The sequence below is a fragment of the Triturus cristatus genome, chromosome 4_1 (assembly GCF_964204655.1).
Source record: "Triturus cristatus chromosome 4_1, aTriCri1.1, whole genome shotgun sequence".
Lineage (NCBI taxonomy): Eukaryota > Metazoa > Chordata > Amphibia > Caudata > Salamandridae > Triturus > Triturus cristatus.
The window spans coordinates 533,308,187-533,335,267 of NC_140585.1; the positions used below are offsets into that span (position 1 = coordinate 533,308,187).

The 27,081-nt window shown below is 42.1% G+C and overlaps 1 protein-coding gene across 1 annotated transcript in view; it reads right to left on the minus strand.

Moving 5' to 3' along the window:
- Window positions 1-27,081, minus strand: part of SYT10 (synaptotagmin 10) — a 189,462-nt gene that overhangs the window by 129,791 nt on the left and 32,590 nt on the right. The window contains exon 2 of the mRNA XM_085652807.1: window positions 20,183-20,540. Within this exon, the coding sequence (XP_085508933.1) occupies window positions 20,183-20,540 (358 nt within the window). The remainder of the gene's footprint in view (window positions 1-20,182; window positions 20,541-27,081) is intronic.

Below are 27,081 nucleotides of genomic sequence, written 5' to 3' on the forward strand. Positions count from 1 at the left end.
GATGTGGGGACAGGGAGGAGCCTTGCGGGACCCTACAAGTTAATTCAACTCTTGGAGCCATGTATTGGGAAAGACGGACAGATTAAAAGCGATTGCCTAAAAAGGATGTCAGCCATTGAAGGACGGCTCCCTGATCCCCAGCATCCCTGACATGATGTACTAGAATTTTATGGTCGAGCATGTCAAAGGCTGAAGAGAGGTCGAGGAGCACTAATGCCTCGGCGGTGCCTTTATCAGCCTCTTTCTTTATTTCATCCAATACACATAAGATTACCATCTCAGTATTATGGGTGGGATGAAAGCCTGCTTAATGGGGATGTAAAAAGTGGGATTGTTCTATGAAGGAGCAAAGGCAGTTGGCCACATGGGCTTCTAGTACTTTAGCCAGGTAAGGAAGTCATGAGATGGGGCAATACTTCGAGGGGACCAAAACATCTGCACTAGTTTTCTTAATTAGTGGGACTATCACAGCTTCCTTAAAGAATCTGGGGACCAGGCCCTGGTTAAGTGAAACGTTTAGAGGGGATATTACAGCGTCTGGACATGCTAGAATGCCCATCTGGATTGGACAGCTCACTCACAATCACAAATATATCTTTAGATGTATTTTTAGAATTCAAAATCTTATTCGAAAAATAGGTGGCTTTAGTTTGTAGAATGGATTTTTTATATTGCTTAAGTTGAGTTTGAAAGATGTCTTTTTTATCAGGGCTGTAATTCCATCTCCAAGTGCGTTCAGCCCGATGTAGAGCTAATGTTTGGGCTTTCAAATCAGAGAACCCCCTCTCGGCATTATGGCACCTAGCCATTTTAACTTTCCTCAAAGGGGCAAAGCAGTTGCTGGCAGCTGGCAGCCAGGATCTAATGTTTTCTTCACTTTTGTTAATAGAGGTCTGATGGATGGGGGCGGTGGATTTCAACGAGTTACAGAAGACCCCGATATTACTATGGTTCCAGGACCCGGTCATCAGACTCGTCTTGACAGAGGGTTTAGTTATAAATCAAGATGTTGAGGGAGAAGTTCAGTAGAGAATGATTGGGCCACGTGCAAGGGGATACCGTCAGTTTGGACACTGTACGAATGATGGTCCAAATTTGGTCAAGAATATGGCCTTTTATATGAGTGGGCATTGTCACATGTTGAGTGAAATTCAGCCCATTGAGAGGTTGGCCATTTATATTTCGGGTGAGCCACCCAATTCGTTATTGGCCCACTAGTTAAAATCCCCGATTAACAATATTTTGGCATGATCGATTACCAGGTCGGACATTTGTTCCGCTTATAATTGGGGCAAGAGAGGCATATTGTGAGGGGCTCTGTACAGCAATACATAAGTTGGGGGGTGAATGAGGAGTTAGGTTAAATGACTAGGCGTTCCACAGAAGTGATGTCTATCGCTGTGAGGGTAGTGAACTTCAACACGGTGAATTATGGCCGCTAGCCCATCCCCAGTTTTCCCTAGAGGCCGATTGGACTGAAGAACGTAGTAGTGTTATTCAAAAGTCTATATTGTCGTGCTTATACTCTCAATGCTAAGACATCATTAACATTGTTTGAGTTATTATTGTAGTATCATAACACTTAAATGCCTGTGATGAATATAAAGCAGCCCTTTGCTGGAGGAAATCTCCGATTGTTTCTTTGGTTGAAAATGGTCAGAGAGGAATTTGTGAACTCTTACCAACTTATTCTAGCTCATCCTTTGGGCCTTAGGTTATTAATAACCTTCCTTTTGCTTGCTCTGGGCACATTCGGAAAGGAGGGGCTAAAAAAATACGGTGACTTCTGAGTGTATCCATAGTCTTCAATATCTGGCCAAGCCTCATACTGTTATAAATTATACGAGGACCAAAAGACAGGGCATGATGAAGGCTACATTGAGCAATCCAAAAAGGATTGTAAGATGGATTTGTATTTTAGGGCTTCTTCTGGGAGTGCATAAAAAGAAACCATTCTGTGGGATCCTGTTTGAGAAGCCTATGCAACCAGGCATGCGAGTTTGAAAATGCACCTCGATTCTTTTTTGGGGGGTATTTTAAGGATCTCTTAGACTGATGGTTTTGTATGAACTGACTTTTAGGACACCTGTTTTGGATAATTGGTTCCTTAAACAACAAGGTCCATTGAAAATCTCCATGCAGGATCTTTCAGTGCCACATCCTCTGTGTTCATTTTAGATGCCAAAGAGTAACAAGGACATTAATATGTAATGATCCTGCACGGCCTTTCCTAAGCACTGGATTCACCACCCCCTGCTAGCTATAAATGGTCTGTGTGCTGTTTGATGTAAAAGAGTTCATTTGCTATAAGATTTACAGAAACACTTACAAATCTCCACCACTGCGATAATGTTTCCAAGCCTTAACTGCTGTCGTTGCTGGGAGGAAGAGCAGCCCTGGAATACATAGTCACTTACACATGTAGCATTTTACTACAGACTTTCATTGATATTAATCTCCATGTATACCCGTTTGCACTACCTACATCGGTGAATTACTCACCCTGTAAATTAGAAATCTTACATCTCGAGACAGAGGCAGCCATTTGCCATTACAGCATTTGTTTTGCAATCCTATGGTGGAAATGTGCCCCAAAATATTTGATAATGCATATCCTCGCATTCTATGAGTTGCTCTTTTTACCGATTTGCTAAACGCTGGCAAAGCTAAAACAATCTTAAACATTATGAATCTGTGCTATTCTAGAATCGAACAATATGGCATGGTCTAAAGCAGCAAAGCATGTTGCAGCGAAGAATAGTTTTATGAAGAAATACTAGTATGAGCAATCCACTGAGAAAAATCCTCAAAACGAACTTTTCTAATACTATTAGAGAGAGTACAATAATATAACATTTTTTACAGAATTTCTTCAGAGGCAATGCATTTCAAAGGACCTCTCCAGAACTAACCCTAGACCTTAGCTTAATTCTAACCTTAATTGATAAACATACTTTAAATGAGCCATCAACCTATTTCTTACCCTTAAATTTCCAATTACTCTAAAGTCGACCTTTACATCTAACTCTTTCTAATAGCAATACCTACTCTGCCAATTTCTGTGTTACAATTGCCCAACCATTCAAACAATACACTGGCTGCAGGTCAACACAGACTCCAAGTGCAGAGGTATTTGCTTTACCTGTAGGTTAGGTCACATCAGCCTTTATTGAATACACAGCCTCTACAGATCTCAAAATAAAACCCCTAACATTGCCAGGGGAAATATTTTCTCTTTAAACATAAAATGCTTACTAATGATATGTATTGAAGACATACCGCTTTGGAATTCTCACCTTACACATCCACCAATGCCAAAACTAGGGCTGGTAGAAGGGAAGGACTCAACTCCTATTAGTTTTAGCTTACTTGGGAAATTAACTAGCAAGTGTCGAGTTGTTCGTATTTGCCTAGTTCTTAGTTGAAGTTTTGCTGACAATATTGCTTAGCTCTCATTGGCAGTAGTGTGCAGTGAGACCTTAGACTTCTGGCGGCTCAGAAATGAGACGCACGGGACACCATTCACAACAAGAGTAAGCAGTTGCCAAGTGGCACACTCCAAGCTCTGCCTTGCATTTAGAATAACCCTGCAGGGCCATCTTTTCCGACCATTTAATGATTGTTAAACTTCAGAAGCTTCATAATTCCCAATGCTGGCAGAGTTTAAAAATTACACTGCTAAATGCTGAGGTCCAGTTCTTCGCAACTTGGAAACCCCTAAGAAAAACCTTCTCAAGTTTAACAAACAATTAAAAAAATATCTTCTTTCAGACCCTCTACTGTTTGCATATAGAGCACATCTTCCTCTGCAGTATCTCTTAAAGTATCTCTGTGACCAAATGCTTCCACACAAAATCATACTGGGTTGGACTAAATTCGCTACAAAAACTTTGAATATATGCGTCTTAAAACAAAAACTAGATAAGATGCCACTTACAGAGAACCCTAGCTGAAATAAGCATCTTGAGTATTCCACTTATTTATCCCTGCCTTTCAACCATTTTTTCTATGGCTTCAAAGAGCCCGTGGACTCAGCACATCAGGAGCACTGCTGGCCAAACCACAAAAGTTCAGTATGCCCCCCTTTCTGCCTGGGCAGATGCCATCTTCCCCAATTTGGCTGTTGTGGGGTATGTGGACCATCTCCATCCAGCCAGAGGCATATCAAACATGAGAAAATGATGTACAGCGTGGAACCTGCTAGTCCCCCAAATGAGTGTAGTGTGCTGAGGTTCTTGGAGGCCTCTCACAAGCTGATGGCTCCCTATAGAAATCTTCTCAGTTCCTGGACCGCCATCAGAGGCTGATTCCAAATGAATCGTTACCTTTGCTCACTTTCCCTTGTGGCTTTGGTAATCTGCACCTATCTAATGTGAGTAGAGCAGCACTTAGTGCCTCGTGCCCCCATCTGAGCTCAGCAACTCATGTCCAGTCTATTGGCCCAGCTTTTCAATGGTCACATCTGCCTATTCCTGACCCACTTTAGGGTCGGTCTCACCTCCGGCACCCAAGGTTTACCTCTTTCTGTAAAGTCTCCTGCTGCATTGCTATCTTGATAAATATTCCCTGTTATTACAGAATGTATTGATTTTTCGTTTATACTGATCACAGGATACACAAATATTGTCACTTAACTTCTTACCAGTCCCATCTTCCAGCCCAGTCTGCATCTACCACTAGAACAAATCCTACATTGCCTCTGACCCCTGCCTCCTACTTTCCGAACCTGATACCCCTGTGCCTAAGGTGGAATGTGCACCCACTACTGGCCCAAAAGGCAAAGAAGACCCGTCGATATCAGTTCATATCTCCCTGCTTTGAATCTAAGCTTGTGAGTTTAGATACTGTAGTAATCTTCACACACACATACACACGCACGTATATTTCAATCTTCTTTATTCCTTCGGATGCAGCGGCCTCCAGCTAGTCCACATCTCTTCTAACTGCTAGGCACCAGAACTCTCCTCATTCCTAATTTCCACATTACAACATGAATAAGAAACATTCTTACATATATTTCCCGTATACAGACAATAAAAGAACAACATTAAAGTTTTCTGAGATATAATATATTCTATGGTTGAAAAGTACAGTAACATTTTCTGAGATGTAATACATTCTATGGTCTATCCTCTTCCCACCATAACCTACTGCTTTCAAATCAGACACTTGCAGCTCTTCAACACCCAAACTCCATCTATTTATAAATTCAGTGGGAAATGTGTGCACAATCACATAAAATGTTCACATTGCTCATCTGGCCCAACCACTCTACATACATTCCCAAAACTACATTCTTTTCCCTCAACCAGCACAGCCACATTCTTTTTCACTTTGATTACAGGAGTTGGGAATATTTGCTCTCTCCTTTTCTTACAAATCCAGTCTTTGTCACAACCCAGTCTCCACAATTCCAATCTATTTGTTTTACAACTTTCCTGTTATTATAAGCCTGTTGAATCCCTCTTTGCCTTTCACTCACTCTTCTTTTCATGGCTTCCATCCCAAGCCACATCACAATTCTGATTCTCCAACCTGCCTGTACTTTTCATTTTTCCTCCCCCACTATTATTTTCATTTCCAGTAGGACCCATTTCCTGTTCTACCTCCACTGTATACACTACTTCCTTAATATTTTCACACACATCATCCAGAAGCCTAATACCTTGTGACTTAATCTTCCTTCTACACACCTTAGCTAGATGACCTTTTTTGCCAGAACACCTACAAACCACATTTTTAGCCCCACACATTGTACTTGAGCTAATATGCCCTAGACGTCCACATCTATGATAAATAATGGCTCTTCATTTCTTCGGATGCAGTGACCAACCAGCTAGCCCACAGCTTTCTAACTGTCAGCCACCGGAATTCTCCCCATTCCAACATTCCACATTACATCATGAATAAGAAGCTTTTCTACATCCACCACTAGCAACAAAAGTAAGGATGCTTGAAGGAACCTCCCCATATTTTCATCTCATTATTTTAGAGTTCTCTAATCGAGATCAATGGCTCTTAATAAGCTTTTATTATAACAATTTTGGCCCACATATGCATAAAGTTGCGGATGAGGTGAACTGTGCCATTGATAAGGCGATCAATTTTATTAAACAAAAGGCTGTCTTAAATATCGAATGGCTGGGAGACTTTAACATACACCCATGTAATTATAACTTAGAGCAAGTTTGTGGTGTGGAGGATATGAGGGGCAATCCTGTCCATCATTTCTCTCATAATATCTATGGAAACACCCTGAATACGCTAATTTAAATGAGAAATATGCCCATGGTCAATAATCTAGCCACTACTAATGATACTCTGTCTCCAACGTTTCACAGGGAACACCATGAATCGACTATTGACTTTATATTGGTCACAAACCCCTTACACATCAGATGCAGAAAAGTAATTATCCAATTTAACGCCTTCAGTGACCATGCAATTCTACTATGTGAAATCCAACTTATGCAGAGGGCCGTGACAACCCCCAAGGTAATTTGTCAGCCTATATTAGCCAGGCGAAACGGATATCAACTGAAGTCGCCCAAAACTGATAAAACAAAGGTGATACCCAAACTAATTTGTAAGGCCCTTCACGATATTAGTAATTACCTAGATCCTGACAACCATCCCCAATCCGTGGTGTCTTCCTTTGTAGATTTTTTAGAATGCATAAGGATGTCACTCACTAGGAAGAATATCGGTAAATCAAAAAAGGATAAGGGCTGGTTTGATTCGATCTGTTCCAAAAAAAAAAAAAAAAGAAAAAAGAAAGCCCTCACCAAAGCTCTAGGCTCCAAACCAAGAAATGTTTCCAAAATTTCCATTCTCCCTAGCGAATATAAAACGGCCAGGAAAAATAGGGAAACAGCGCTAAGGGAATAGACTTGGGACAGATTAGAACAGGCCTTGGCTTCAAGCAACTCAAAGGAGTTTTGGGGAATAATAAATGCCCCCCACTTTAAAACTCGGAATGACCCAGGGCTTGATGTTTATGTAGAGGAGGAGGAGGAGTGGGTGGCTTATTTTAAAGGTATTTTTGCCCCAACTGACTATCCGATACCACCGGTGTGTATCACCTCTGGGATTTGTCCCTCGTTTAATTTTAATGAAGTTAAGAATAGGATTGAGGATTGCAGTATTGGGAAAGCCCCGGGTCCCGATAGTGTCCCAATGGATTTTTTTCTTCGAGAACATGGATATATGGGTCCCCCTTTTAACCAATCTTTTTAACAAATTCGTTCTTGTGGGCCCCCCCCCACGTCTTGGAAAACCAGTATAATCGTCCCAATTCATAAACAGGGAGATACAAGTAATCTTAAAAATTACTGCCCAATCTTGCTGATCCATACGATGGCCAAACTTATGGGCCGTCTTCATTTGACGAGATTGGAGGCATGGGTGAGGAGCAAAAACATTTTAATGGAGTCCAAATATGGTTTCCAAGAGGTACGATGGACCAATGCCTGAACCTCTCACTTATCATGGACAGATATGTCAGAACCAAGGGTGGGAAAATCTATCTTGCCTTTATGGACTTTTCCGCAGCCTTTGACTGCGTGTCCCGTCCCGTCCCACCCCAGACTCTGGCTGATTATGGAGGAGATGGGAATAGATCAGGCATTGGTCGACTTCATCATAACAGCTGTACTCTGATGCCTCTTCCTCAGTCCGTTATGGGAAGAATGGGGAGTGCACCCGATCATTTAAGATCCTAGGAGGGGTAAGGCAGGGCTGCGTCCTGGCACCATTTTTATTCTTCATCTACACCAATGGTGTGGGAAAACATGTTGAGGGCGGAGCCTTGGATGTCCCTTTGCTCTCTAACCATCAGCAGTTACCGATTTTGGCGTATGCTGATGACGTGGTCTTGATGGCCCGAACCGGGATGGGGCTCCAGCACCTCATATTGGTGTTTGCGGTTTTTATGAACTCATTAGATTTAAAGGTGACCACGGCAAATCTTTCATTATCATTGTAGGGCAACGTGACAGACCACCTTCTTTTTTTATGAACTGGCAAAATTGATGTGGTGGACTCATTTCCCTATCTAGGAGTCCTTTTTGATAGAAAACAATCATGGTCCAAATTGCTAGAGGGAAGAGCAATGGGTATGCAGAGAAGCATAATGGCGCTGAAAACATTCTCCAGAAGGTTGGGAGCCAAACCGCTAATCCCAATGAAAAAAAATCTATCATGCAAAAACAAAGGTGGCAGCGGCCTATGGGGCAGGGGTATGGGGGATGGCTCCCAGCGATTCTTTGCAAACGATTGAGAATACATTTTTTAAGTCTTTTACCTCCCTCCCACAGTCATATTCAAATTATGTCCTACACATGGAACTGGCTCTACCATATATTATTGATTCAATCAAAATGGCTCCACTCCTGCTGTGGCTTTTTATCTGGCGCTGGGAGACAGTCCCCCTTACGCAAAATGTAATAACACTTATTCTAAAATCTGACAACTACAGCAGGATCAGGTGGCTAAAGTATGTGGAGTCGGAACTAACTGCAATTGGCCTAAGCCGCCTTTTCAAAGATCCATCCACTTACAAGTCGCTAACAAAGTGGAAACTGGCTGAGATATTCATTCTGAGGGCCCAATACTTGCGAAAGGAAAAAAACTTTCATACCCAGACAACTCTCCTGTATGAACTAACTCTAGTGCTGGGAAGTTTTTTACCTGGCTGATGTCACATTGCTACACCACAAAAATATATTTTATTAAGATTCTGCTTAAAACTGATTCCATTGATGGTAGGACACACAGGGAAGCAATACAAACACTCCGATCATTCCGTGTGTCCATGCGACATGTCCCCAAAACATTATCTTCAAGTTGTATTTTTTTTGTGGTTTTTACCATCAAGATAGACATAATTTTATTGTACCAATTTGCAAGTGCTACAATTTTAAATGTTGTGTGGCATTGTATTTCCTCAAATCCTTGCAGAACTCTTTTGTGTGTTTTTCGCTAGCATCATTCTTATGGGCATGTTTGAAAAAGAGAAAGCAGGTTGGCCCATAAGATGAACTAGGACTGTACATTACACTTTTACTGTACCTAGCTTTTTTATATATGGATGAAATGGATTGTATGATAATTGGGTGATAGCACTTTTTTAAATTATCGGGATCGCTGATGATATCTTTTATCTATGTTTTTATAAATTGTGACTAAGTACTTTTATGATCTTATGTGTAAGATCGAATAAAGGACTTTGACTTGACATCCACCACTGGAACAAATGCCTACAGTGCTCCCAACCCCAACCCCTGCCTCCTCCTTTAAACCTGGATAACCCTGTGCCCAGGGTGGAATGTACACCCCCTACTGACCTAAAGGCAAAGAAGGCTAGTTTCTCTCAGTTCCTAGCTCCCTGATTTGAATCTCAGCTGGTGAGTGTAGGTACTCTGCAAGTGCCGTGCATCATTACACCCACCAAAGATACTCCTCAACATTAGTCACTTAATGGCCACACAGATGTCAGCATTGCTAGTAACTTGTACACAGGTGTATCTCCCTGCCCCGAGTGCCCAACTACATTGGTTTCTCTTAACATGACTTATTTTGGGCCTGACATCCCACTAATCTAGCATATGAGCAGATGCCTTGGCCTATTCCTGACTATGTGATGTCCAGGACCTGTCTGAGACCTGAAAAGGGCATCAGGGTAACCTCATAATGGACAGAGAACTACTCTCTGTCCTGAGTACAGAACATAAAGTGGTGGTAGTAGCATATCTTGGTTTTAGATTGATAGAGAAACTAGACCTTTATGAGTCCATGATGGCATGGCCTACTGGCCCTCTCATGCAAGTTCAGCTTTTTTGTGAATAACCAGAAACTTGCGCTGACATCTTGCATGTATGTTGAGCTTCTGTGCATGTGTAGTTTGCCTGTAGCACATTTGCAGTAATTGGACTGTGTGTGTGTGTACTGAAACAACTGAGAGACCTTTTGCATGCCTCTGGTTTGGCAATGCACAATATACAGCATAATCAGATCTGCCCCAAAGAGTGAAAGTGTGTGTCATACACTAATGTGGCTGGAGATTTAGACAAGGAAGTGAGAAGGGTGGAACTACGGCTGCCTTTAAAACCTTCATAAAGACTTATGATAGCAAGGGACTGCTAATTATTTCTCCCTGACAGCTGCCATTGGGTAGATGATAGAGCTGAATGGTGAGACTACAGTTTCTGTTATTCAAGGTGGAGGAGTTTCTGGGCAGGTCTGTTCTTTTTTCTTTTCCCATTGTACTTCTTCGGAGAGGCTGATGGCAAGCAGGTGCAAAAACCTCTTAGCTCATTGTGCGCATGTTGTGGATGCTTCCGTTTGGAGACCTCCCTAGTACTACAAGCTTTGAAAAGCATCACTTTACACAAAAGCTGTGCCTAGAGAGCAGACTGAGAAGGAGATGTGAAAGAACCACCCCAAACCAGCTCTGACATTCGAGACAGTGGATCCATGTCCCCTGCCCAGAAAAGTTGCATAAAATGGGTCCCAAAGTAACCCTCTCTGTGCCAGTTCCATGTTCTTCATGACCAAGGAAGATACTCCTCCACAGAGTACTCAAAGGACTGCTGCGTGACCAGTGGCTAGTGATCTGCCAGTCTTCCATAGGTGAGTAAAAATCACCTGAAGTCTGCACTTCCTCCTGGAGGAATTGAAGGCCTGCTTAGTGCCTAGAAGCCTGGCTGCTGAGAGAAGGAAAGAGTTTGGCAGTCCCTGCAATAGGAGAGACTTTCCAGGGGGAGAAGTCTAGTGTGTTCCTAGTCAAAGGGACACCCAGAGGAAATAGATGGTTGGACAGCAAAGTCAGGAGTTTATTTGTGCTGAAAAATGTCTCCCGGTGTCTCTACAGTTCTGAGAAGGAACCGCTACAACAGCTCTGAGGTTGGCCTGAATAACTACTGTGAGGGTCACATTTCCCGATTAGGGATACAACTACCATGAGGTTTACCTGATCTGGACTACAACAAATGTAAGGTTTGCCTGGCTCAGTGGCACAACTACTGTGCGGTTCACCTAGCCCAACTCGGGCTGCAACTGCTATGAGGTTTGCAGTGTGTGAGCATGTCTACAACTATTGTGGTACTCCTATTTTCTCAGTTGGGGTTGAATGTGCTTCATTGGCTGGACGGGGCCACCACTGTGGTGCCGGTATCTTACAGTGTACCCAGACTATTGAGGGACAGTGGATTGATCTGGGTAGCCTGATTGCTGGCATCAGAGTGATTGCAATCGAATGCTACTGGCCCCTGCCTGCAGCAAAATCACACAGCTTAATACTCACTAGTAGAGCATTAGGGACTTAGAATGGATTCCTGTCTGCTAGACCACCAGGGTTAAGAACTCAAACAAGTGAACTCATTCTCATTTGACTTTCTGGACACCAGTAATTTGCACCTGAACTTTACTCTTGCTTCTGCCACATTTTGGCCGGTTACCTCCATATAGGGTCTCCCAGGGAGGGAGATGGCATGGACGAGGAAAAGGGGATGTGAAGCACTACAAGAGGCGAACCATGACCAGGATCATTAGCACGTATGCTGAAATTAATAGTGTAAGTTTTAATCTTACAGCCATACTTAATACTAGTTTAATTGCTAAAAAGAGGAAAACTGGGCTGGACACAGGAATGATTGTGTTTGTTTGTTAATTGTTAAAGTCTGAGGTCCTTTCCCCAATCTACCTTCCAGAGAATCATCTGGCTGTTTGCCCTTGCTATCTTAACTGTCCAAGTCCGGAAGAATTTGTACTGAGTAAGTAAAGAGCCCCTTAAAACAGAGATATCGGTGTGGAACAAAGGATACTACTAATTACTGACTTCTACCCCATATTGCTCTCATAAGTCAAATAATCAAATATGTTTGTGCTAAATAACCCTCCAATAACTAACACCGTGCCAACCACACAGGGATTGAAAAAAACACATGAATTTATTAATTTGCCATCAAATTATAAAATGTATATTCAACAAGTTTTATATAAAAGGTATTTACATATGTTGTCATAAAACAGATGAATGTCATTTACATTATAGACTACTCCATGCCGACCCTTCCCTAATATTACCCTTAACATCCTATACTACTACCCATTCTTAAATGCTAAACTTACCCTTACCACCCTATGCCGCTACCCACCCATAAACCCTAAAATTACCCTCACCACTCTTTACCACTACCCACTATTAAAACCTAAAATGACCAGTTTCACCCTTCAAAGTAGACACAAGCCTTATGACATTGGCCAAACCTGCTCTTGCCCGTTTTGTCACAAGGAAGAATAATATATGCTTGCTAGCTAGGCTAAACAAAATCTAGGACAGTCAATCATAATTCCATCTCTCAGAAGGCAAGCGAGGGCCCTGATTTGAGCAATCAAGTAACAATCTATCACAGGTCTGCTTTCCATTTTAAAAGCGCTGTAAATGCTGATAACTCAACTTGCTGAGTGGTGTTCAGGTAGACTCACTAGACAGAGACCTGTCTAGTGAGTAGGTTGCTCATGACCAAGGACATGTTTGTGCAGGGGTATTATTGAGCCTCTCTGAAATCTGCAAATCAATTGACCCAGCGCGCTGCTCGATTTCCTACTCACATCCTTTGCAAGAATCCTAACTTGGTGTGCATCATTTCTGCACAACTGTACTCACAATGACAAATTTGTATTAATAGTATTCAGAACCACGCCCACCATCTGCACAAAGATTAGTCCTGTCCCCAACTGTCTTCAAAGCGTCCTAGTTTTAGTATTTGTTAGGTTTCAAGATTGACCGCTACATATAGGAGGGTATGACTCAGAGCAAAGTCAAAGTGGAGGACGGAGTGATGTAGCTCAGATTTCATCTGGAGTCAGGCATTGCTTTACTTCTGTGCTTCAGACAGACTGCATTTAAAATGACACAGATTTTGGTGCAAGTGGAAAACACATGGCACATGAAACATGAAATGAGGCCTAGTCGAATGCCTATTAAAAGTGGCACTTTTGGTGCAAAGCAAAGTGAAAGACATAAAATGAGGCCTGGTCAATGCTTTCAGTCTGAAATGCTTGTGCTGAACTAACATGTGTTTTTGCAGTGTAGAGAAAACTCGTGTCTTTAGTGGCTTCTTTAGCTGTGAAGATAATCATTGAATGTGTTCTCTCTTCCCAGCTCATTTTCCTTGTAATCTACACTCCCTATTCCTGTCTTAAGAGACTATGGCTTTGTTGCATATTTTAACAATGCATATTCAGTTCATAATACATCTTTTTATAATGTGTATTAAATTAACCATGCAGATCACTACACGTGTGGCTAAAGCATTTTGCATGAAAAGCTATCTAAAACATTAGAGCATGTTGCTAGGATTATGTATTAACAGTGTGCGCTTTGAACATTTGCACTGGTGCATGTTTTATGCTATGTTGTACATTGCACATTTTTGCATGTTGTGCACAAATAATAGAAAAGCTGTTTCAAACTAATAGCTTTTGCTAAGTAAATAAATAATACAAGGTATTAGTATGGGGGAGGTAAACAGAATGGGTTCTATTACGTAAATTAATACTATTTTTGTGTTGGTTTTATTTTTGGGGCCAAGATTAAATGGCTGCCTAAGAATCCAGCATGGCTGAGAATCATGCTGAAAAAACGCATGCGCAGGACTGCCAAGTGCCTCAAGTACAAAAGGAGTCAAGGCCAATGTGAACTGTACATTCTTGTTACCCTGCCAATGTACCAGTATTGTGGAATGTGCTTATCCTGCGTGCGATGTGGCAGGAAGGAAAATATAGACTGAAACATTTTTCCTCGTAAATGTTGCTGAAATATATGATTATATTTAACGCTTCTTTTGTTAAGACCGGATTTGCAATGAGAACAGGATGGTGAGACCCTCATGTCATCTATGCTAACCAATCAGTGCAAGCTGTACTGAAAACTGCAACATTATTTGTATAGTCAGACAAGAATTAGAGTATAAATAATAACCCCATAGGGGGCATGTTAGCCTTAGGCCTTAAGCCTTAGGTTTAGGAGAGAGGAGAGAGGAGAGGCAGTAGATGAGGCCAGGCATCATATGGGTTAGGCAAGTGAAACGTCGCGGGTGCAGCCTGGGTGGAGATTTGCGTCCGAGGAGAGACAGAGGAAGGTGGGGGGTCCTTTGCTCATATTTTTCAGAGAGTCCTTGCACGTCACATTCCTCTGTGGTCTGTAAAGGAGGGGCCTTTTAAAGGAGCAGCGCCTCTTTGTGAAGCACAGAGATGCAGACTTGAACAGACCAGGGCAGAGAAATGCAGCTGATAGAAGGTTGGGATTTATATGCTAAGACTTTAAGTTTATGCTTTTACTAATTAATTAGTTTTGAAAAGATTTGTCTTATGCATTTATTTCTCTTTATGGGAGATATTTGCCATTTATTAATTATTGATTAGCCTTGCAAGACTCACCCTTTTCTTAGAAACTCTTTAAGAGTTTTGACTGACATTTTGCGCCACATTTTCTTTTCTACATGTGATGCTTATATGCAGACTGTAATATGTTCTGTATTAATGCTATTTTTCCTAATTCCCAAAATCTGTAACCTGATTGATATTTGACTAATGAATAAAGGGTCAGAAAAACTTCACTTTTAACTAAGAAAATAAAACCCTTTAAAAATACTCACAACTCTCTTTATTGGCTTAAATATTAAATGCATTTTTGATTTTTCATGTATATGTAAAGTCTCCTGAAGGTAATATACAGTGGCAAGGGTCCAGTTCCTTTGCACCGTTAAATTAGAGGTAATTGAGGTTTTGCATTGAGAAATTACCGTGAAATTCCCGCTGCATCAGACGGAGTATAGTGAAAGACATAGCCTGGTGAACTGCATAGCTGCATAAAACAAAATCATCACTGAATGCAGTTACATTGTTTCTGCCGCCATTAAAGATGAAAATGCCCTGGTTATGGCTTGACATCTAATGTAATGTTTGGATAATTTGAAGGGTTTCCAGCTTCAGCTGGAAATGTTTCATTCATAAATAAATGCAAATACAAATAAAGCTGGCTCAACTGAACAGGTCGACTCCCAGCAACAGAACAAAAGGACAGCATTTACATCTTGTTTGACTGTGTCCCACCATTCATCCCTCAAGTTAAGGCAGCCAATAAAAATGCATGCTATCACCTTTTCCATATTAGTTGGATCCTTCATTTGATTTGTTGTCATAAGTGCAAGTTTCCACCTGGAATATTGCTAACGAGACTACACTGGCCCCTCTAATGTGATGTTCACCAAGCTGCAACAAGTCCAAAACACTGCTACTAGGCTCATGCGTGGCTTGAGATATCAGGACCATATCCACATAAGGCTAGACTTGAAGATGAATCACAAGCTACTGATCAACGAAAGACTGCAATTGGAATAATTCTTCACATTAAGAAGAGTACTGCATGGCCACACTGTACCCACCTACCAGTGGACCTTCAACATTAGTGGCCTCCATTATGCCAGGGTCAACCTCAATGAATATAATGACCACATTCTCACAAAGATACAAGATGCAGTTGCCGACCCAGTGAGACTATACTAGACTCCATTTAAGACTTATAGCAGAGTTCCAGAGATGCCATAAAACCGAGATACACTATTCTTATCCCGCCCCTTTGCATCAGGTTTCCACCTCTGTTATCCTGCCAATCAAGCACCTATTTCTGGCTCGTACATACCACCTTTCATACTACCAGTGGCGTGAGAAGGCTGGCAAAGCAGTGTGCTGTGCATTACAGATACCAAAAAACTTACAGATTCATGTTAAATATCTCCTGACGTCTAATGGAACTAAAGTGGTATTTCAGTAGATCCCACATTTAAAAAAAAAAAAAAAAAAAAAAAAAAAAAAAAAAAAAGAGTATTCATTCAAAATAGTTTTGCATAGTTTTCCAACCCTAATGGAAAATGTTGTTAACTAAGACAGTCACACGTGCATCACTAACCATCTCGTGTCCAGAGAGGCCCATAAATGATATATAATTGGTCATGTTTCCCCATGCTTGGTGTCACTAAATCTATTATCATGACACCTGCACTAATTAGCTGTCTTTACATGCAGCGTTGGGTGACAGTATCAGCTGCATGCGGTGCACGAGAATGAGCACAAATTGTAAGCGATACAGAAAACTCGAAAAATGTGCAGGCAAACCGGAAATGGTTACCATGGCAGTAACCCTCCATCTCGGGGGTGTGGGGCTGTGTGCTTGCTGGTAACATTATGAATTGTAAACAGCCGTAATAATTACATGCAGCGACAGCTGACTCATTCGTTAATCTCAAATGATGTATTTTTCATTCACAGCAAAATAGACCATTTAAAATGATTTATAGTTTACTAGAGATACACATTAAAACTACTAAATGTGTAACACATGTCAGAGAAACATACATTTTGAACTCAGAAACAATGTACTATTAGAAGACAGGGTTCTAAACCCTAAACGCATAATCTGGATGGTACTCGATGGATAACAACATATATTCATTCATGGGAAGTTAAGGTGAGCTGAATATTCTTTTCATTGTTGCTGCTAGGTCTATATATTTTTCATTGACAAGCTTGGGCTTCATGTAGAGGTTGGCGGCGTGGGGCTACTGCTGTGAGGTGGTAGTGCTCTTGCCACTCCAAGCTTCCATTTCTGTCACTCTAAAGTCAGGGGAAGCACCGTGTTTACACCTAGGAAGTCTCTCCTAGATCCACCATTGTACACCTCTGACTTGGATGCTCATCCATCGAGGAGCCACCAGGTCACAATGACAATTATCTTGTGGTATTGAGCGAGGGCGATCATAACTCATTTTCCCTGTCCATGTTTGAGACCCAAAGAATAGCCGATATGGACAGGGAAATGCAGAATGTTATTATGAACAGGGAGAAAACTGTGTGCGTCTGGGACATTTGTATTTTTTGTATTGAGACAACAAGCTTCCTCTTTGTGGCTATATTATCTCAATTTAATAACCTTTGCTCAGCGAGCGTATTTAACAATATTCACTGGCAAACCTTCAGTACTATGAAGGGAGTCGCCATAGTGGCAGATCCTTTCACAGAGTAGAGATCGACTCCTGGCAGGTGGGCATTTTTTAAAAGAACTGAAGACCCTCTGCCAGAGAATAGAGGCTGCTCCATTGCAGACCTGTGTACCATCTGACAGGGTCTACATTTCCCCCTTGTCTGCTTGTTATCTACTTGGACAACCAAATGACAAAATGACACACAGAGACCGACTCAATAGACCCAGAGGTGGGGAATTGCCATCATCCACAAGGACACCATCAGGCTCACCACCGCCATTGACCCCCTTTCACCTGACATGGATCACCTCAACTTCCACCTCCAAGCAGATGCCAAGGCCACTATCAGAGGGACCCTCACCTACAGGTCACCAGGACCCCACCCGCCCTTTCTGTAAAACCGTTTCTGAATTAATCGTCCCCCGGCCTTGCAATCCAAACATAACCTCTTCCTTGATGACTTAAATTTTCACCTCAAATACCCCTTGGACACCAACTCAGCCACCCTATTAGCAGCTGCAGTCCGTGCAGGTAACAGCGGTCGGGTGGTTAGGTCGGGTAAGGGGTAATTTTGAGGGACGATGCGGAGGGAAAATGTATTATTTATTACATTTTTTATTACATTTTCCCTCTGCATCGTCCCTCAAAATCCCCCCTTACCCGGTACCACTGCCCAACCGCTGTTACCTGCACGGACCACAGCTGCCTACTAGACTCCATGGACAACCTACACCTCAAACAGATTGTCACCAACCCACCCAAAGCAGATCACCGGACACACCCTTAACCCTATCTTCATGTCCAGTGACATGATCCAGTCAGCCACACTTCCCAGCTCCCATGTACGGACCACAGCATTTTCCATTTCACCATCTCTGGCACTTAACAAGCCATGGTCTCTAGAGCCCCGCGACCCACTGCAGCTGGAACACCATCACCGTATCCCAATGAAAAACCGTTCTCAACACCACCACTCTCCACGCTTCCGATGACATCAATCAAGCAGCCACCCTCCTAACTGATTGGATCACCAATAGCGCAAACGCCATTGCACCCATTAAAGTCTTCAACAGCAGATGAGCCAACAAGCACACCAGCTGGTTTACCCCCGTTTTCAATGCTGAGAAACACAAATGCAAACCCCTCGAGAGCTGATGGCGCACCAGCAGAGACCCATACAACCACACAGCCTTCAAAACGCCCTCTAATCCTACTACCACGCCATCAGAGAAGCTAAGAAAGCAGCCCTTGCCGCCTGCTTCCAGTCCACCAACCACACCAAGGAACTTTTCACCATTGTCAGAGAATTGTCCTCCCCATACACCATCGAAAACACCATCCAGCCCTACCAGTCCCTCTGCAACTCACTCACCGACTTCTTCCACTCTAAGATCACCAGCATCTACAAAAACTTCGAACCCCAACCACTGAGACCAGTGCTCCCTGCTCCTCCTACCGACGCCTCACCTTCTGGCCGACTGCACACCCCTCAGTTCCAAAACTACAACTTCCATCAGGTCCTCCATCCACTACGGAGCCCCCACAAAACAATCAGATCCCCACTCACCAGCATCATCAATGCAGTGCTCAGCACCGCCACTTACCCGGAATCCTGGAAGCATACTAATGTAAAACTCCTGCTAAAGAAGCCTAAATCGGACTCACCCAACTAAAAAAACTACCACCCCATCTCACTCCTCTCCTTTCCAACCAAGGTACTGGAGAAGGACATCAACTGCCAACTCACAGACTACCTGGAGACCGACCACCTGCTCGACAGCTCCCAATCTGGCTTCCACCCGAACCACAGCACAGAAACCACCCTCATAGCTGCCACAGATGACATCAGAGACATCCTTGACCATGATAAATCAGCAGCCCTGATCCTCCTCGACCTGTCAGTGGCCTTCAACACCATCTCACACCGTCTCCTCATCCAAAACTCCCCCACATCGGCATCCAAGGCAACACCCTCAAGCTGCTATCCTCTTTTCTCAACAGAGGCACCAAAAGAACCCACCTCCCGCTGTTCACATCTGACCACAAAAGCATCTTCTGGTGCGTACCCCAGGGCTCCTCAACACTGTTCAATGTCTACATGACCCCACTGGCCCCCATCACCCGTAGTAATGGTCTCGTCATAGTCTCCTACTCCGACAACACCCAGCTCATACGCTTCCTCACCGAAGACACTGACTCCACCAGATTGTGATTCCAGAGCACCATGACCAATGTTACCGACTGGATGAGAGGCAACTGCCTACAACTGAACACTGACTAAATGGAAGTTATCCTCTTCGGAAGACCCCCCCTCACAGTGGGATGACTCCTGGTGGCCCTCTGCCCTCACACCCTCACCCACCTCCACCACCCAAGCATACAACCTTGGAATCATCATTAACAGTGAACTCTCCATGAGACGCCAGGTCAACTCAACTGCCTCCACCTGTTTCAAGACCCTCGGACTGCTCCAAAAAAGTCTTTAGATGGATCCCTACTGACAACAGGAGAACGGCCACTGTTGCCCTCATCAGCAGTCAGCTCGACTATGGGAACGCCCTCTATGTCAGAACTATCACTGGTCTCCTCAATTGCCTCCTAACCATCCAAAACGCAGCTACGAAAATCATCCTGGACCTGCCCAAATGGACCCACATCACCCCTCACCTTCGTAGCCTGCACTAGCTCCCTGTAAAGATGATGTCACTGCAAGCTTCTCACGCAAGCCTTCAGAGCTCTCCACAACACCAGACCAGAATACCTGAACAATCGCCTGACTTTCCACTGGCCCATCAGACACCTGAGGTCTGTTGCCCTGGCTCTTGCCACTGTCCCAAGCATCTATCGCACCCAAATCGAAGGTCGCCTCTTCTCCCACCCAAAGCCTGGAAGGACCTCCCCTTCGAACATCAACATTCCTCGCCGAGTTCAGGGACGGACTCAAGACCTGGCTGTTCAAATAGACTCACATCACTCTACCGCCTGGAAACCCCTCAGGGTGATTACCGCGCTATTCAAAACTCTGATTGATTGAATGTCCTGCTTAACTTTAATCATACAATATATGCAAATTCAGTAGATGCTTCTCCTGGTGATTTAGAGACATCCACACTTACATCAATAAATGTTTTTCTTACCTTGAAGAGGATGTGGGTTCTGTAATCTGTCTCTGCATTCGGGCATGTTTGATAAGATGCTCTTTTAATGCAGTCTGGACTGCAGCAGGAATGTCTGGAGAAGTGTGGCTAATTTTCATCGCCGCCTCGAGGATCTTCACAGAGTGTTTCCCATTTTCTTTGATCTCTTTCTTTTCGTTGGTCTCCATGACCTCTGCAGGCGCGCTGGGGGCACTTTGAGGGATGCTGTTAACAATGGCAGTAACTGCTTTGCTTCTCCAGCATGGCCAACAGAGTTTCCAAAAGACAAAGAGAGAGACTACCAACAAGGCCAGCCCACAGAAACTGACGACCACTGCAAGCAGACTGACTGAGACGTCTGCAAATAATGAGAGGATAAAGAGAAGTCATTAACATCCCTGGCTTAGGGACTCTATCCTAATGTTGAAAAGAGGAGTCAGGATGAACAAAGTTATTCTACTCACGATTCATTATCTTTAAATTGGAGTTAAAATAGCACCCAAAGAGAGATAGTTTGACACAATATAAATTACTATTAAAGCTTGCAATACACTATGGATATATTTGGAGCAGAATTTGAGAAATATCCTCGGTATTCTACTTTTGTTTTAATATTGACTTTAATCTGTGTTAATTTACCAATTTGCAATTCAGTCTCAAGAGGGTCTTTCTAAGGCACTGAATTTCATTAACCCGCCTATTAACAAATAATGAAAATGACCTTTCTTGGTACCAGAACAATTCACTTTTTAGTACTGATTCATCTTACCTGGATAAAGTATAGATATACAAAAGTCTGTAGTACTTATATAAATATAATACAACATTTGCATGTCCTTTGCTGAATAATTCCAGAGTTATCATTGTAAATTTGATGAACTCTCCTAAAGTCAAAGTCAAATTAAATATTAAGTTTCTCACTTGGAACAAACACCAGCGTACTATAGCGATAGTTTATTTGCTATCACGTCTGTATTTCAAGTAGTCAGGTTTTCAGACGTGCAGGACCCCACTACTTTGTATTTCACTATGTAAGGGCAAAAAGATGAGATTCTTGTAACAGTAATGAAACATGCTAACTTTCTTATTACTAGAACTGGTAAATTGGATTAAATAATTGGTTGCTATATTAACAAGGTTTGGAGTGCTTGCTTTAGCCACCTATGTTTTGCTGAGTTTTAGGGTTCATACCCACCACTTAGCAATGTCACCTAAACAAGCCTTAACAAAGCCAATAGGTCTGGTTATAATGTGCTAATGCATGAAAAAAGCATTTCTGCATGGCCATGCTTCCACACCTGTGCATACTCACATTGGCACAGTAGAGTTAAACCTATTGACTTTGACAATGCACGTTTTATATTCTTGCGCCACATGAAGTAACCAGTCCTGTTTCACCACCCAAATTATAACATGCTACCTACCTAGCTAAAGTATCAAAAGAGTAACATGTAGAGGTATTGGCTTGTTGCTTGAGTTCAGTGCATTATTTATACATTACTATAGTGTACCTAAATATGTTTGGTATGCACATATTAGATCGTGAACTTCCTATGAGTGGGGCCCTGTTGGCTTCACCAACATAAAGTTCTCAAAGGAGTAGGGGCCATCAAAGTAAAGCCATCACATTGCCATCTCTATTTACAGCAGAGGGTGTGATGGTTTTTTTTCTTGACCATTACTGCCAGGAGAAGCCTGGAAGTGTAAAACAAAACCATCAAAGCTACCCACCAAATGTTTTGTACTTTGAATGGAACTGCCTAAAATTTCCAAATTACAGAGATGACCACTGGGCCAGCAGTCGTCTCTGGGATTGGACATGTGGAGTACCGTCGGAACGGTAACCTTAATGTCCTCAGCCATCTTGACAGACACTACCCCGTCTGTCAAGGTCAACTAGAAATCATGCCTTGCGTATGTGTGTATGAGCCATATGTATGTATATATATATATATATATATATATACAACTCTCTTATACAAGAGAAAATAGGGTCGCACTCCGCAAAAGACAGGTTCTGTTCTTTTATTTCAGCCCATATAATGTTTCAAACAAATCCAAAACAAATCGACGCGTTTCGGTCTTGCCTCAAGACCTTGCTCACGATACTGTGGCTCGGTTTACTCACACATTTCATAGCTTTTTTCAAAAACCAAGAGCACTTCCTGTCATGTGATTGAGTGCATTATGGGAGTTGTGGTTCCCGAAATCAAATTAACATCAGCTTTTGCCATTTTCAGCATGGTTGAAATCATTAACAATGTAAAAGGAAATCCTAATCCAATATAATGTATGTGAATCAATGTTCTGCAAACCTTAGTGCCACAATAAATGTATTTCAATTAACATTAGTACACAATTAATGTAATGCCAATTTGGCTTTTTACATTAGAACCCCTCCAGTGGGGTGTGACATTCATGTATTTCAATCATACTTGTGTCTCCTAATAGATTGACAAAATGGCACCCATATTATTCTAACGGGTCAGCAATAAAGGTAACCATGGGCATGTCTAAAACTAACCAATTGAATAATCAATGAAATTCCTAATTCATGTTCCAAGCATTAAGAAATGCAAAAGAACCCTAGAAGATTACAAAAAATTGAAAGTTTAAATCAATGAAAGTCCATTAACTTGTGAGGTGGCTGTATAATTCCTCACTTTGATTAAGACCATAAGGTGTTAATGTTCTGAGTTTGATGATGTAGCGAGATTCTTTTTGGCGTAAAATTCTCTCTCTATTACCACCTCTGATGGACAATGGTATAGATTCAATTCCATAAAATTTAAGGAGTTTCCAATTGTTTGTGTGTGATTGTTCCAGATGTTTAGCCACAGCATTAGATGTGTCCTTATTTGTTACTGCTCGTGTGTGTTCCAAAATACGTTTTTTCAGTTCACAAGTGGTGCTGCCCACGTATTTCATTTTACATGGGCATTCGATGATGTAAATTGTGAATTCACTTTTGCACGAGATTAACTGTTTAATTTGCCATTTAGAGCCATTTGCTAAACAGAAATCTTTTGTAGGTTTAGCAATCTCACACACTTTACATTTGACATTTTATGAAACCTGTCGTTTTTAGCCAATGTATATCCTTTTTTCCTTTAAAGTGACTGTTGACTAGTCGATCTTTGAGGTTACGAGCTCTGCGATACGTATTCATTGGGTGATTGCCAACGAGTTTTCACTGTTTCATCCATTTGCAAAGTTTTCCAATTTTTTCTTAGTATCATGCTGATTCGTTTAGCGTCATTTGAGAAATCTGTGATCATTCTGATGGGTTCCTTGTCCAATTTAATCTCTTGCTTTGGTTTCAAACATTCTTCTCTTGGTTTCTCATCTGCTCGTTTCCAACATCTTTTGACCAGAGTTTTATCGTACTTTCTCAACTCGAATCTCTTTGCTGTTAAGCGGCTCTGATTTTTCCATTCTTCGTATTCCGTGCATACCCTGCGAAGCCTCAAGAATTCCCCGTAGGGTATGCTGGCAATAAGTGACGGTTGCTTCCAATGTAGCATTGGTTGCTGTGGATTTGCGGTGAACAGTAGTTTGAATTTGGCCATTTTTTATATAGATATCAGTATCTAAAAAAGTCACTCTCTCCTTGTTTATCTCGAAGGTGAATTTCAATTTGGCCGTACTTGAGTTCAAGATCTGAAAATGTTCAACAAATTCCGCTTTGCTTCCATCCCAAATTATCAATAAATCGTCTATAAAACGATTCCACATGACTATTTTATTGACATATTTATCATTTTGTGGGTGCCAGGCTACTTCTTTCTCCCACCAACCCATCACTAGGCAGGCATAGCTAGGGCTGAAGGAAAAACCCATCGCCGTACCCATGTTCTGGCAATAGATTTCCTCCCCAAAGACAAAAATATTTTGTGTGAGACATGTTGAAATCATTTCCAATAGCATGATATTGTGATCATTATAGTGAATAGTTCTTTCTTTTAACCCCTTCGCTGCTGCGGACATTCTGCTGCAGCGCTGGGAGGGGCAGGGGGGCAGCGCGGTGGGCCTGTGCTCATGACGGAGCCGCTCCGTCATGAGCCACAGTTGAGCTGTGTTCATGACGGAACGGTTCCGTCATGACTCCGCCCATTTGCGTTGTCCCCCCGCACAGGCGGGGAAACAGCGCCGCGCAGGCGGAGCGGCCGCCAACAGGATTGTCATGACGGAACCGTTCCGTCATGAGCACACGGCAACCGTGGCTCATGACGGAACGGTTCCGTCATGAGCGGGGAAGGGGTTAAAAATAATTCACATGCCTTTAAGCCCATTGCATTCTCAATGTTCGTATAAAGGGCTATGACATCCATAGTGATGAGATGGTAGCCGTCTTGCCAATGGGTATTTTGCAGGTTGGTCAGAAGATTTGTTGTGTCAATCAATCAATCAAGAAAGCTTTATTCGATTTTGAGATTAAAATCATAAAAGCGTACATCAGAATATTCATACATATATATATATATAAAGATAAAAATTCTAAAAATGATTTGATTATACATAGTCAAAGTCAATCGGTATAGTCCCCTGTTAATGAAAAGTTCATCGAATTACAAAAGAATCCAGTTAAAATTAGTACATTGAGCTCCGAAACTTAACAGCCAGCTTTAAAAAGCTTGTTAATGCGATGATAGTACATTCATTGTCCAGCTGTAATAACCTAATCATAGCCAACCTACAAGTACGTAATCCCCAGGACTTTAAAAGTGGTTTCAGAAATGCCCCCCTGGGCAGCTGATAGAATTTACAAAAGAGGACGCAATGAATGTTTGATTGAGCAGAGGTATCATCACAGGGGCAGGGTGGGAGTTCATTCGACCAGGAGTTGCAAAAAGGGAAAGCAATCATACGATAAAAATTTCCGAATCTAAGGCGAGTGAGAAGCATTCGGGCATAACAAGAAGGCTGAGTTAATAAATAGTTTTGGAGGCCTTCTTGCATGGTTATTTTTTGGTAGTTGAGAACTGTATTTTTTATTTTTTTCCAGATTCCATCTTTTAGTTATAAGATGGTTTAAAGCCAGCTCTCTTAAGGTCTTCCTAGAGACCGATTCCATGGTTGAAGGCTCCATAAAAAACTCAGGGTGGCCAAGGTCAGTCATCATATTTTTTACATATGTGAGCCATTTTATGTTGGTTACTCCGTCGAGATTGAGACAATCAGTAATCAAGTCTCTGTTAAGTTTGGTCTCCGGAGTAATCCAAATCTTATGCCACAAGAGTATAGGCGCAATTTTAATAATATCTAGAATATACAGCAGGCCCAATTCAATGTGTATAAAATAGGTCGATGTAGATTTTGAAACTCCTAATAAGTAGCACAAGAATTGATTTTCAGTTTTTTGTAATAGTTGTGCATTTTCAATACCCCAGAGACCAGCTCCATAGGTGGCAGTAGAAATACATTTGGCCTTGTAAAGAACAATCAGCTCTTTCACTGGTCTGCCACCTAATTTAGCTGAGAACTGTTTTAGCGCGCCAATAGCTCGGATGAGGGCCAAATTTCTAGCGTTTATCGCTGTGTGCCAATTTCCCCTCCGGTCAAAATGTATTCCTAGGTAGGAGAAGTTGTCCGTGGTCTCGATTCTGCTGTTATCTAAAAAGATTGAACAGGGCAATTTCTTTGTTCCCGGACCACAAGCCATCGTGTATGTTTTTGCAATGTTAATTTTTAACCCTCGTTCATTCATATAAGTTGCGAACTTCAAGACAGCCCTCTGTAGGCCTATCTTGTTCCGAGACATAATGGCGGCATCATCAGCATAGAGGAGTATTGGGGTCGGAGCTCCTAAAATTTTTGGATAGTCATGCTGTGATTCTATTAAATATTGGCCGATAGAGTTTATGTATAGGGTAAAAAGAAGGGGGGCTAAAATGCACCCCTGTCGTACCCCTCTCTTAATAGAGAATTTATCAGAGCACTCGCCTTTGTTTCCGTAACGGACTCTAGCACCTGCATCACGATACAGAGTTCTTATAAATACTAGGATATTAGAATCTAAGCCCATTTCATATAATATGGACCATAGTAGCTCATGATTCACGCAATCAAATGCGGAACTCAGGTCCACGAATGTAACAAAAAGGTTTCCCTTTTTTGCCTGCGTGCATTTAGATAAAACTAAGGCCAAGTTTAAACTCTGTTCTATGGTCCCTTTTCCTGGGCTGAAACCATACTGTAAATGGGATAATACATTATTTTCCTCTGCCCAAAGTTGAATTCTATTTAAAATTGCCCTCGCTGCTACCTTCATTAAAGCATCTAAAAGTGAAATTGGGCGGTAGCAGGTTGGGACATTTCTGTCTCCTTTTTTAAAAATAGGGACGACTATAGCTTCAGACCAGGATGGTGGGAGCCCATGTCGATTAAAATTATTTAAAACATTCGTTAACAGGGGAGCCCAAAGGTCGATTTCTGCCTTGTAGACATCCATCGGGACGCCGTCGGGGCCGGGGGCTTTACCTGAAGGACTGTCTTTAATTGCTTTAGTAATCTCCATGCAATTGAAGGAAATCCCTATTGGGAATATAATCGGTAGAATTGTGAGTGGTTGAATAATAACTCCGTCAATCAGGGGGTAACCATAATTAAGGTTTCCTAAGTTGTCATATATGTTTTTAAAGTGATCTACCCAAATTTCCCCGTTTATAGCCATGTCTATAACATCGGTCTGGTTTTGCTGTAAATAAGGAGCGTTGACCGCTTTCCAGAAAGCTGTATTGTCCCTAGATTTGGATGCTGCAATTAAGGCCGACCAGGCCTCTTTCTTTAAAGTCTGTTTCCTGGTTTTTATGGCCAAATAATACAGTTTTCTAGCTTTACTAATCTCAGCAGGTGATTTGATGATTTCATGCAGGGCCCTTTTTAGGTTTTGAAGAGCT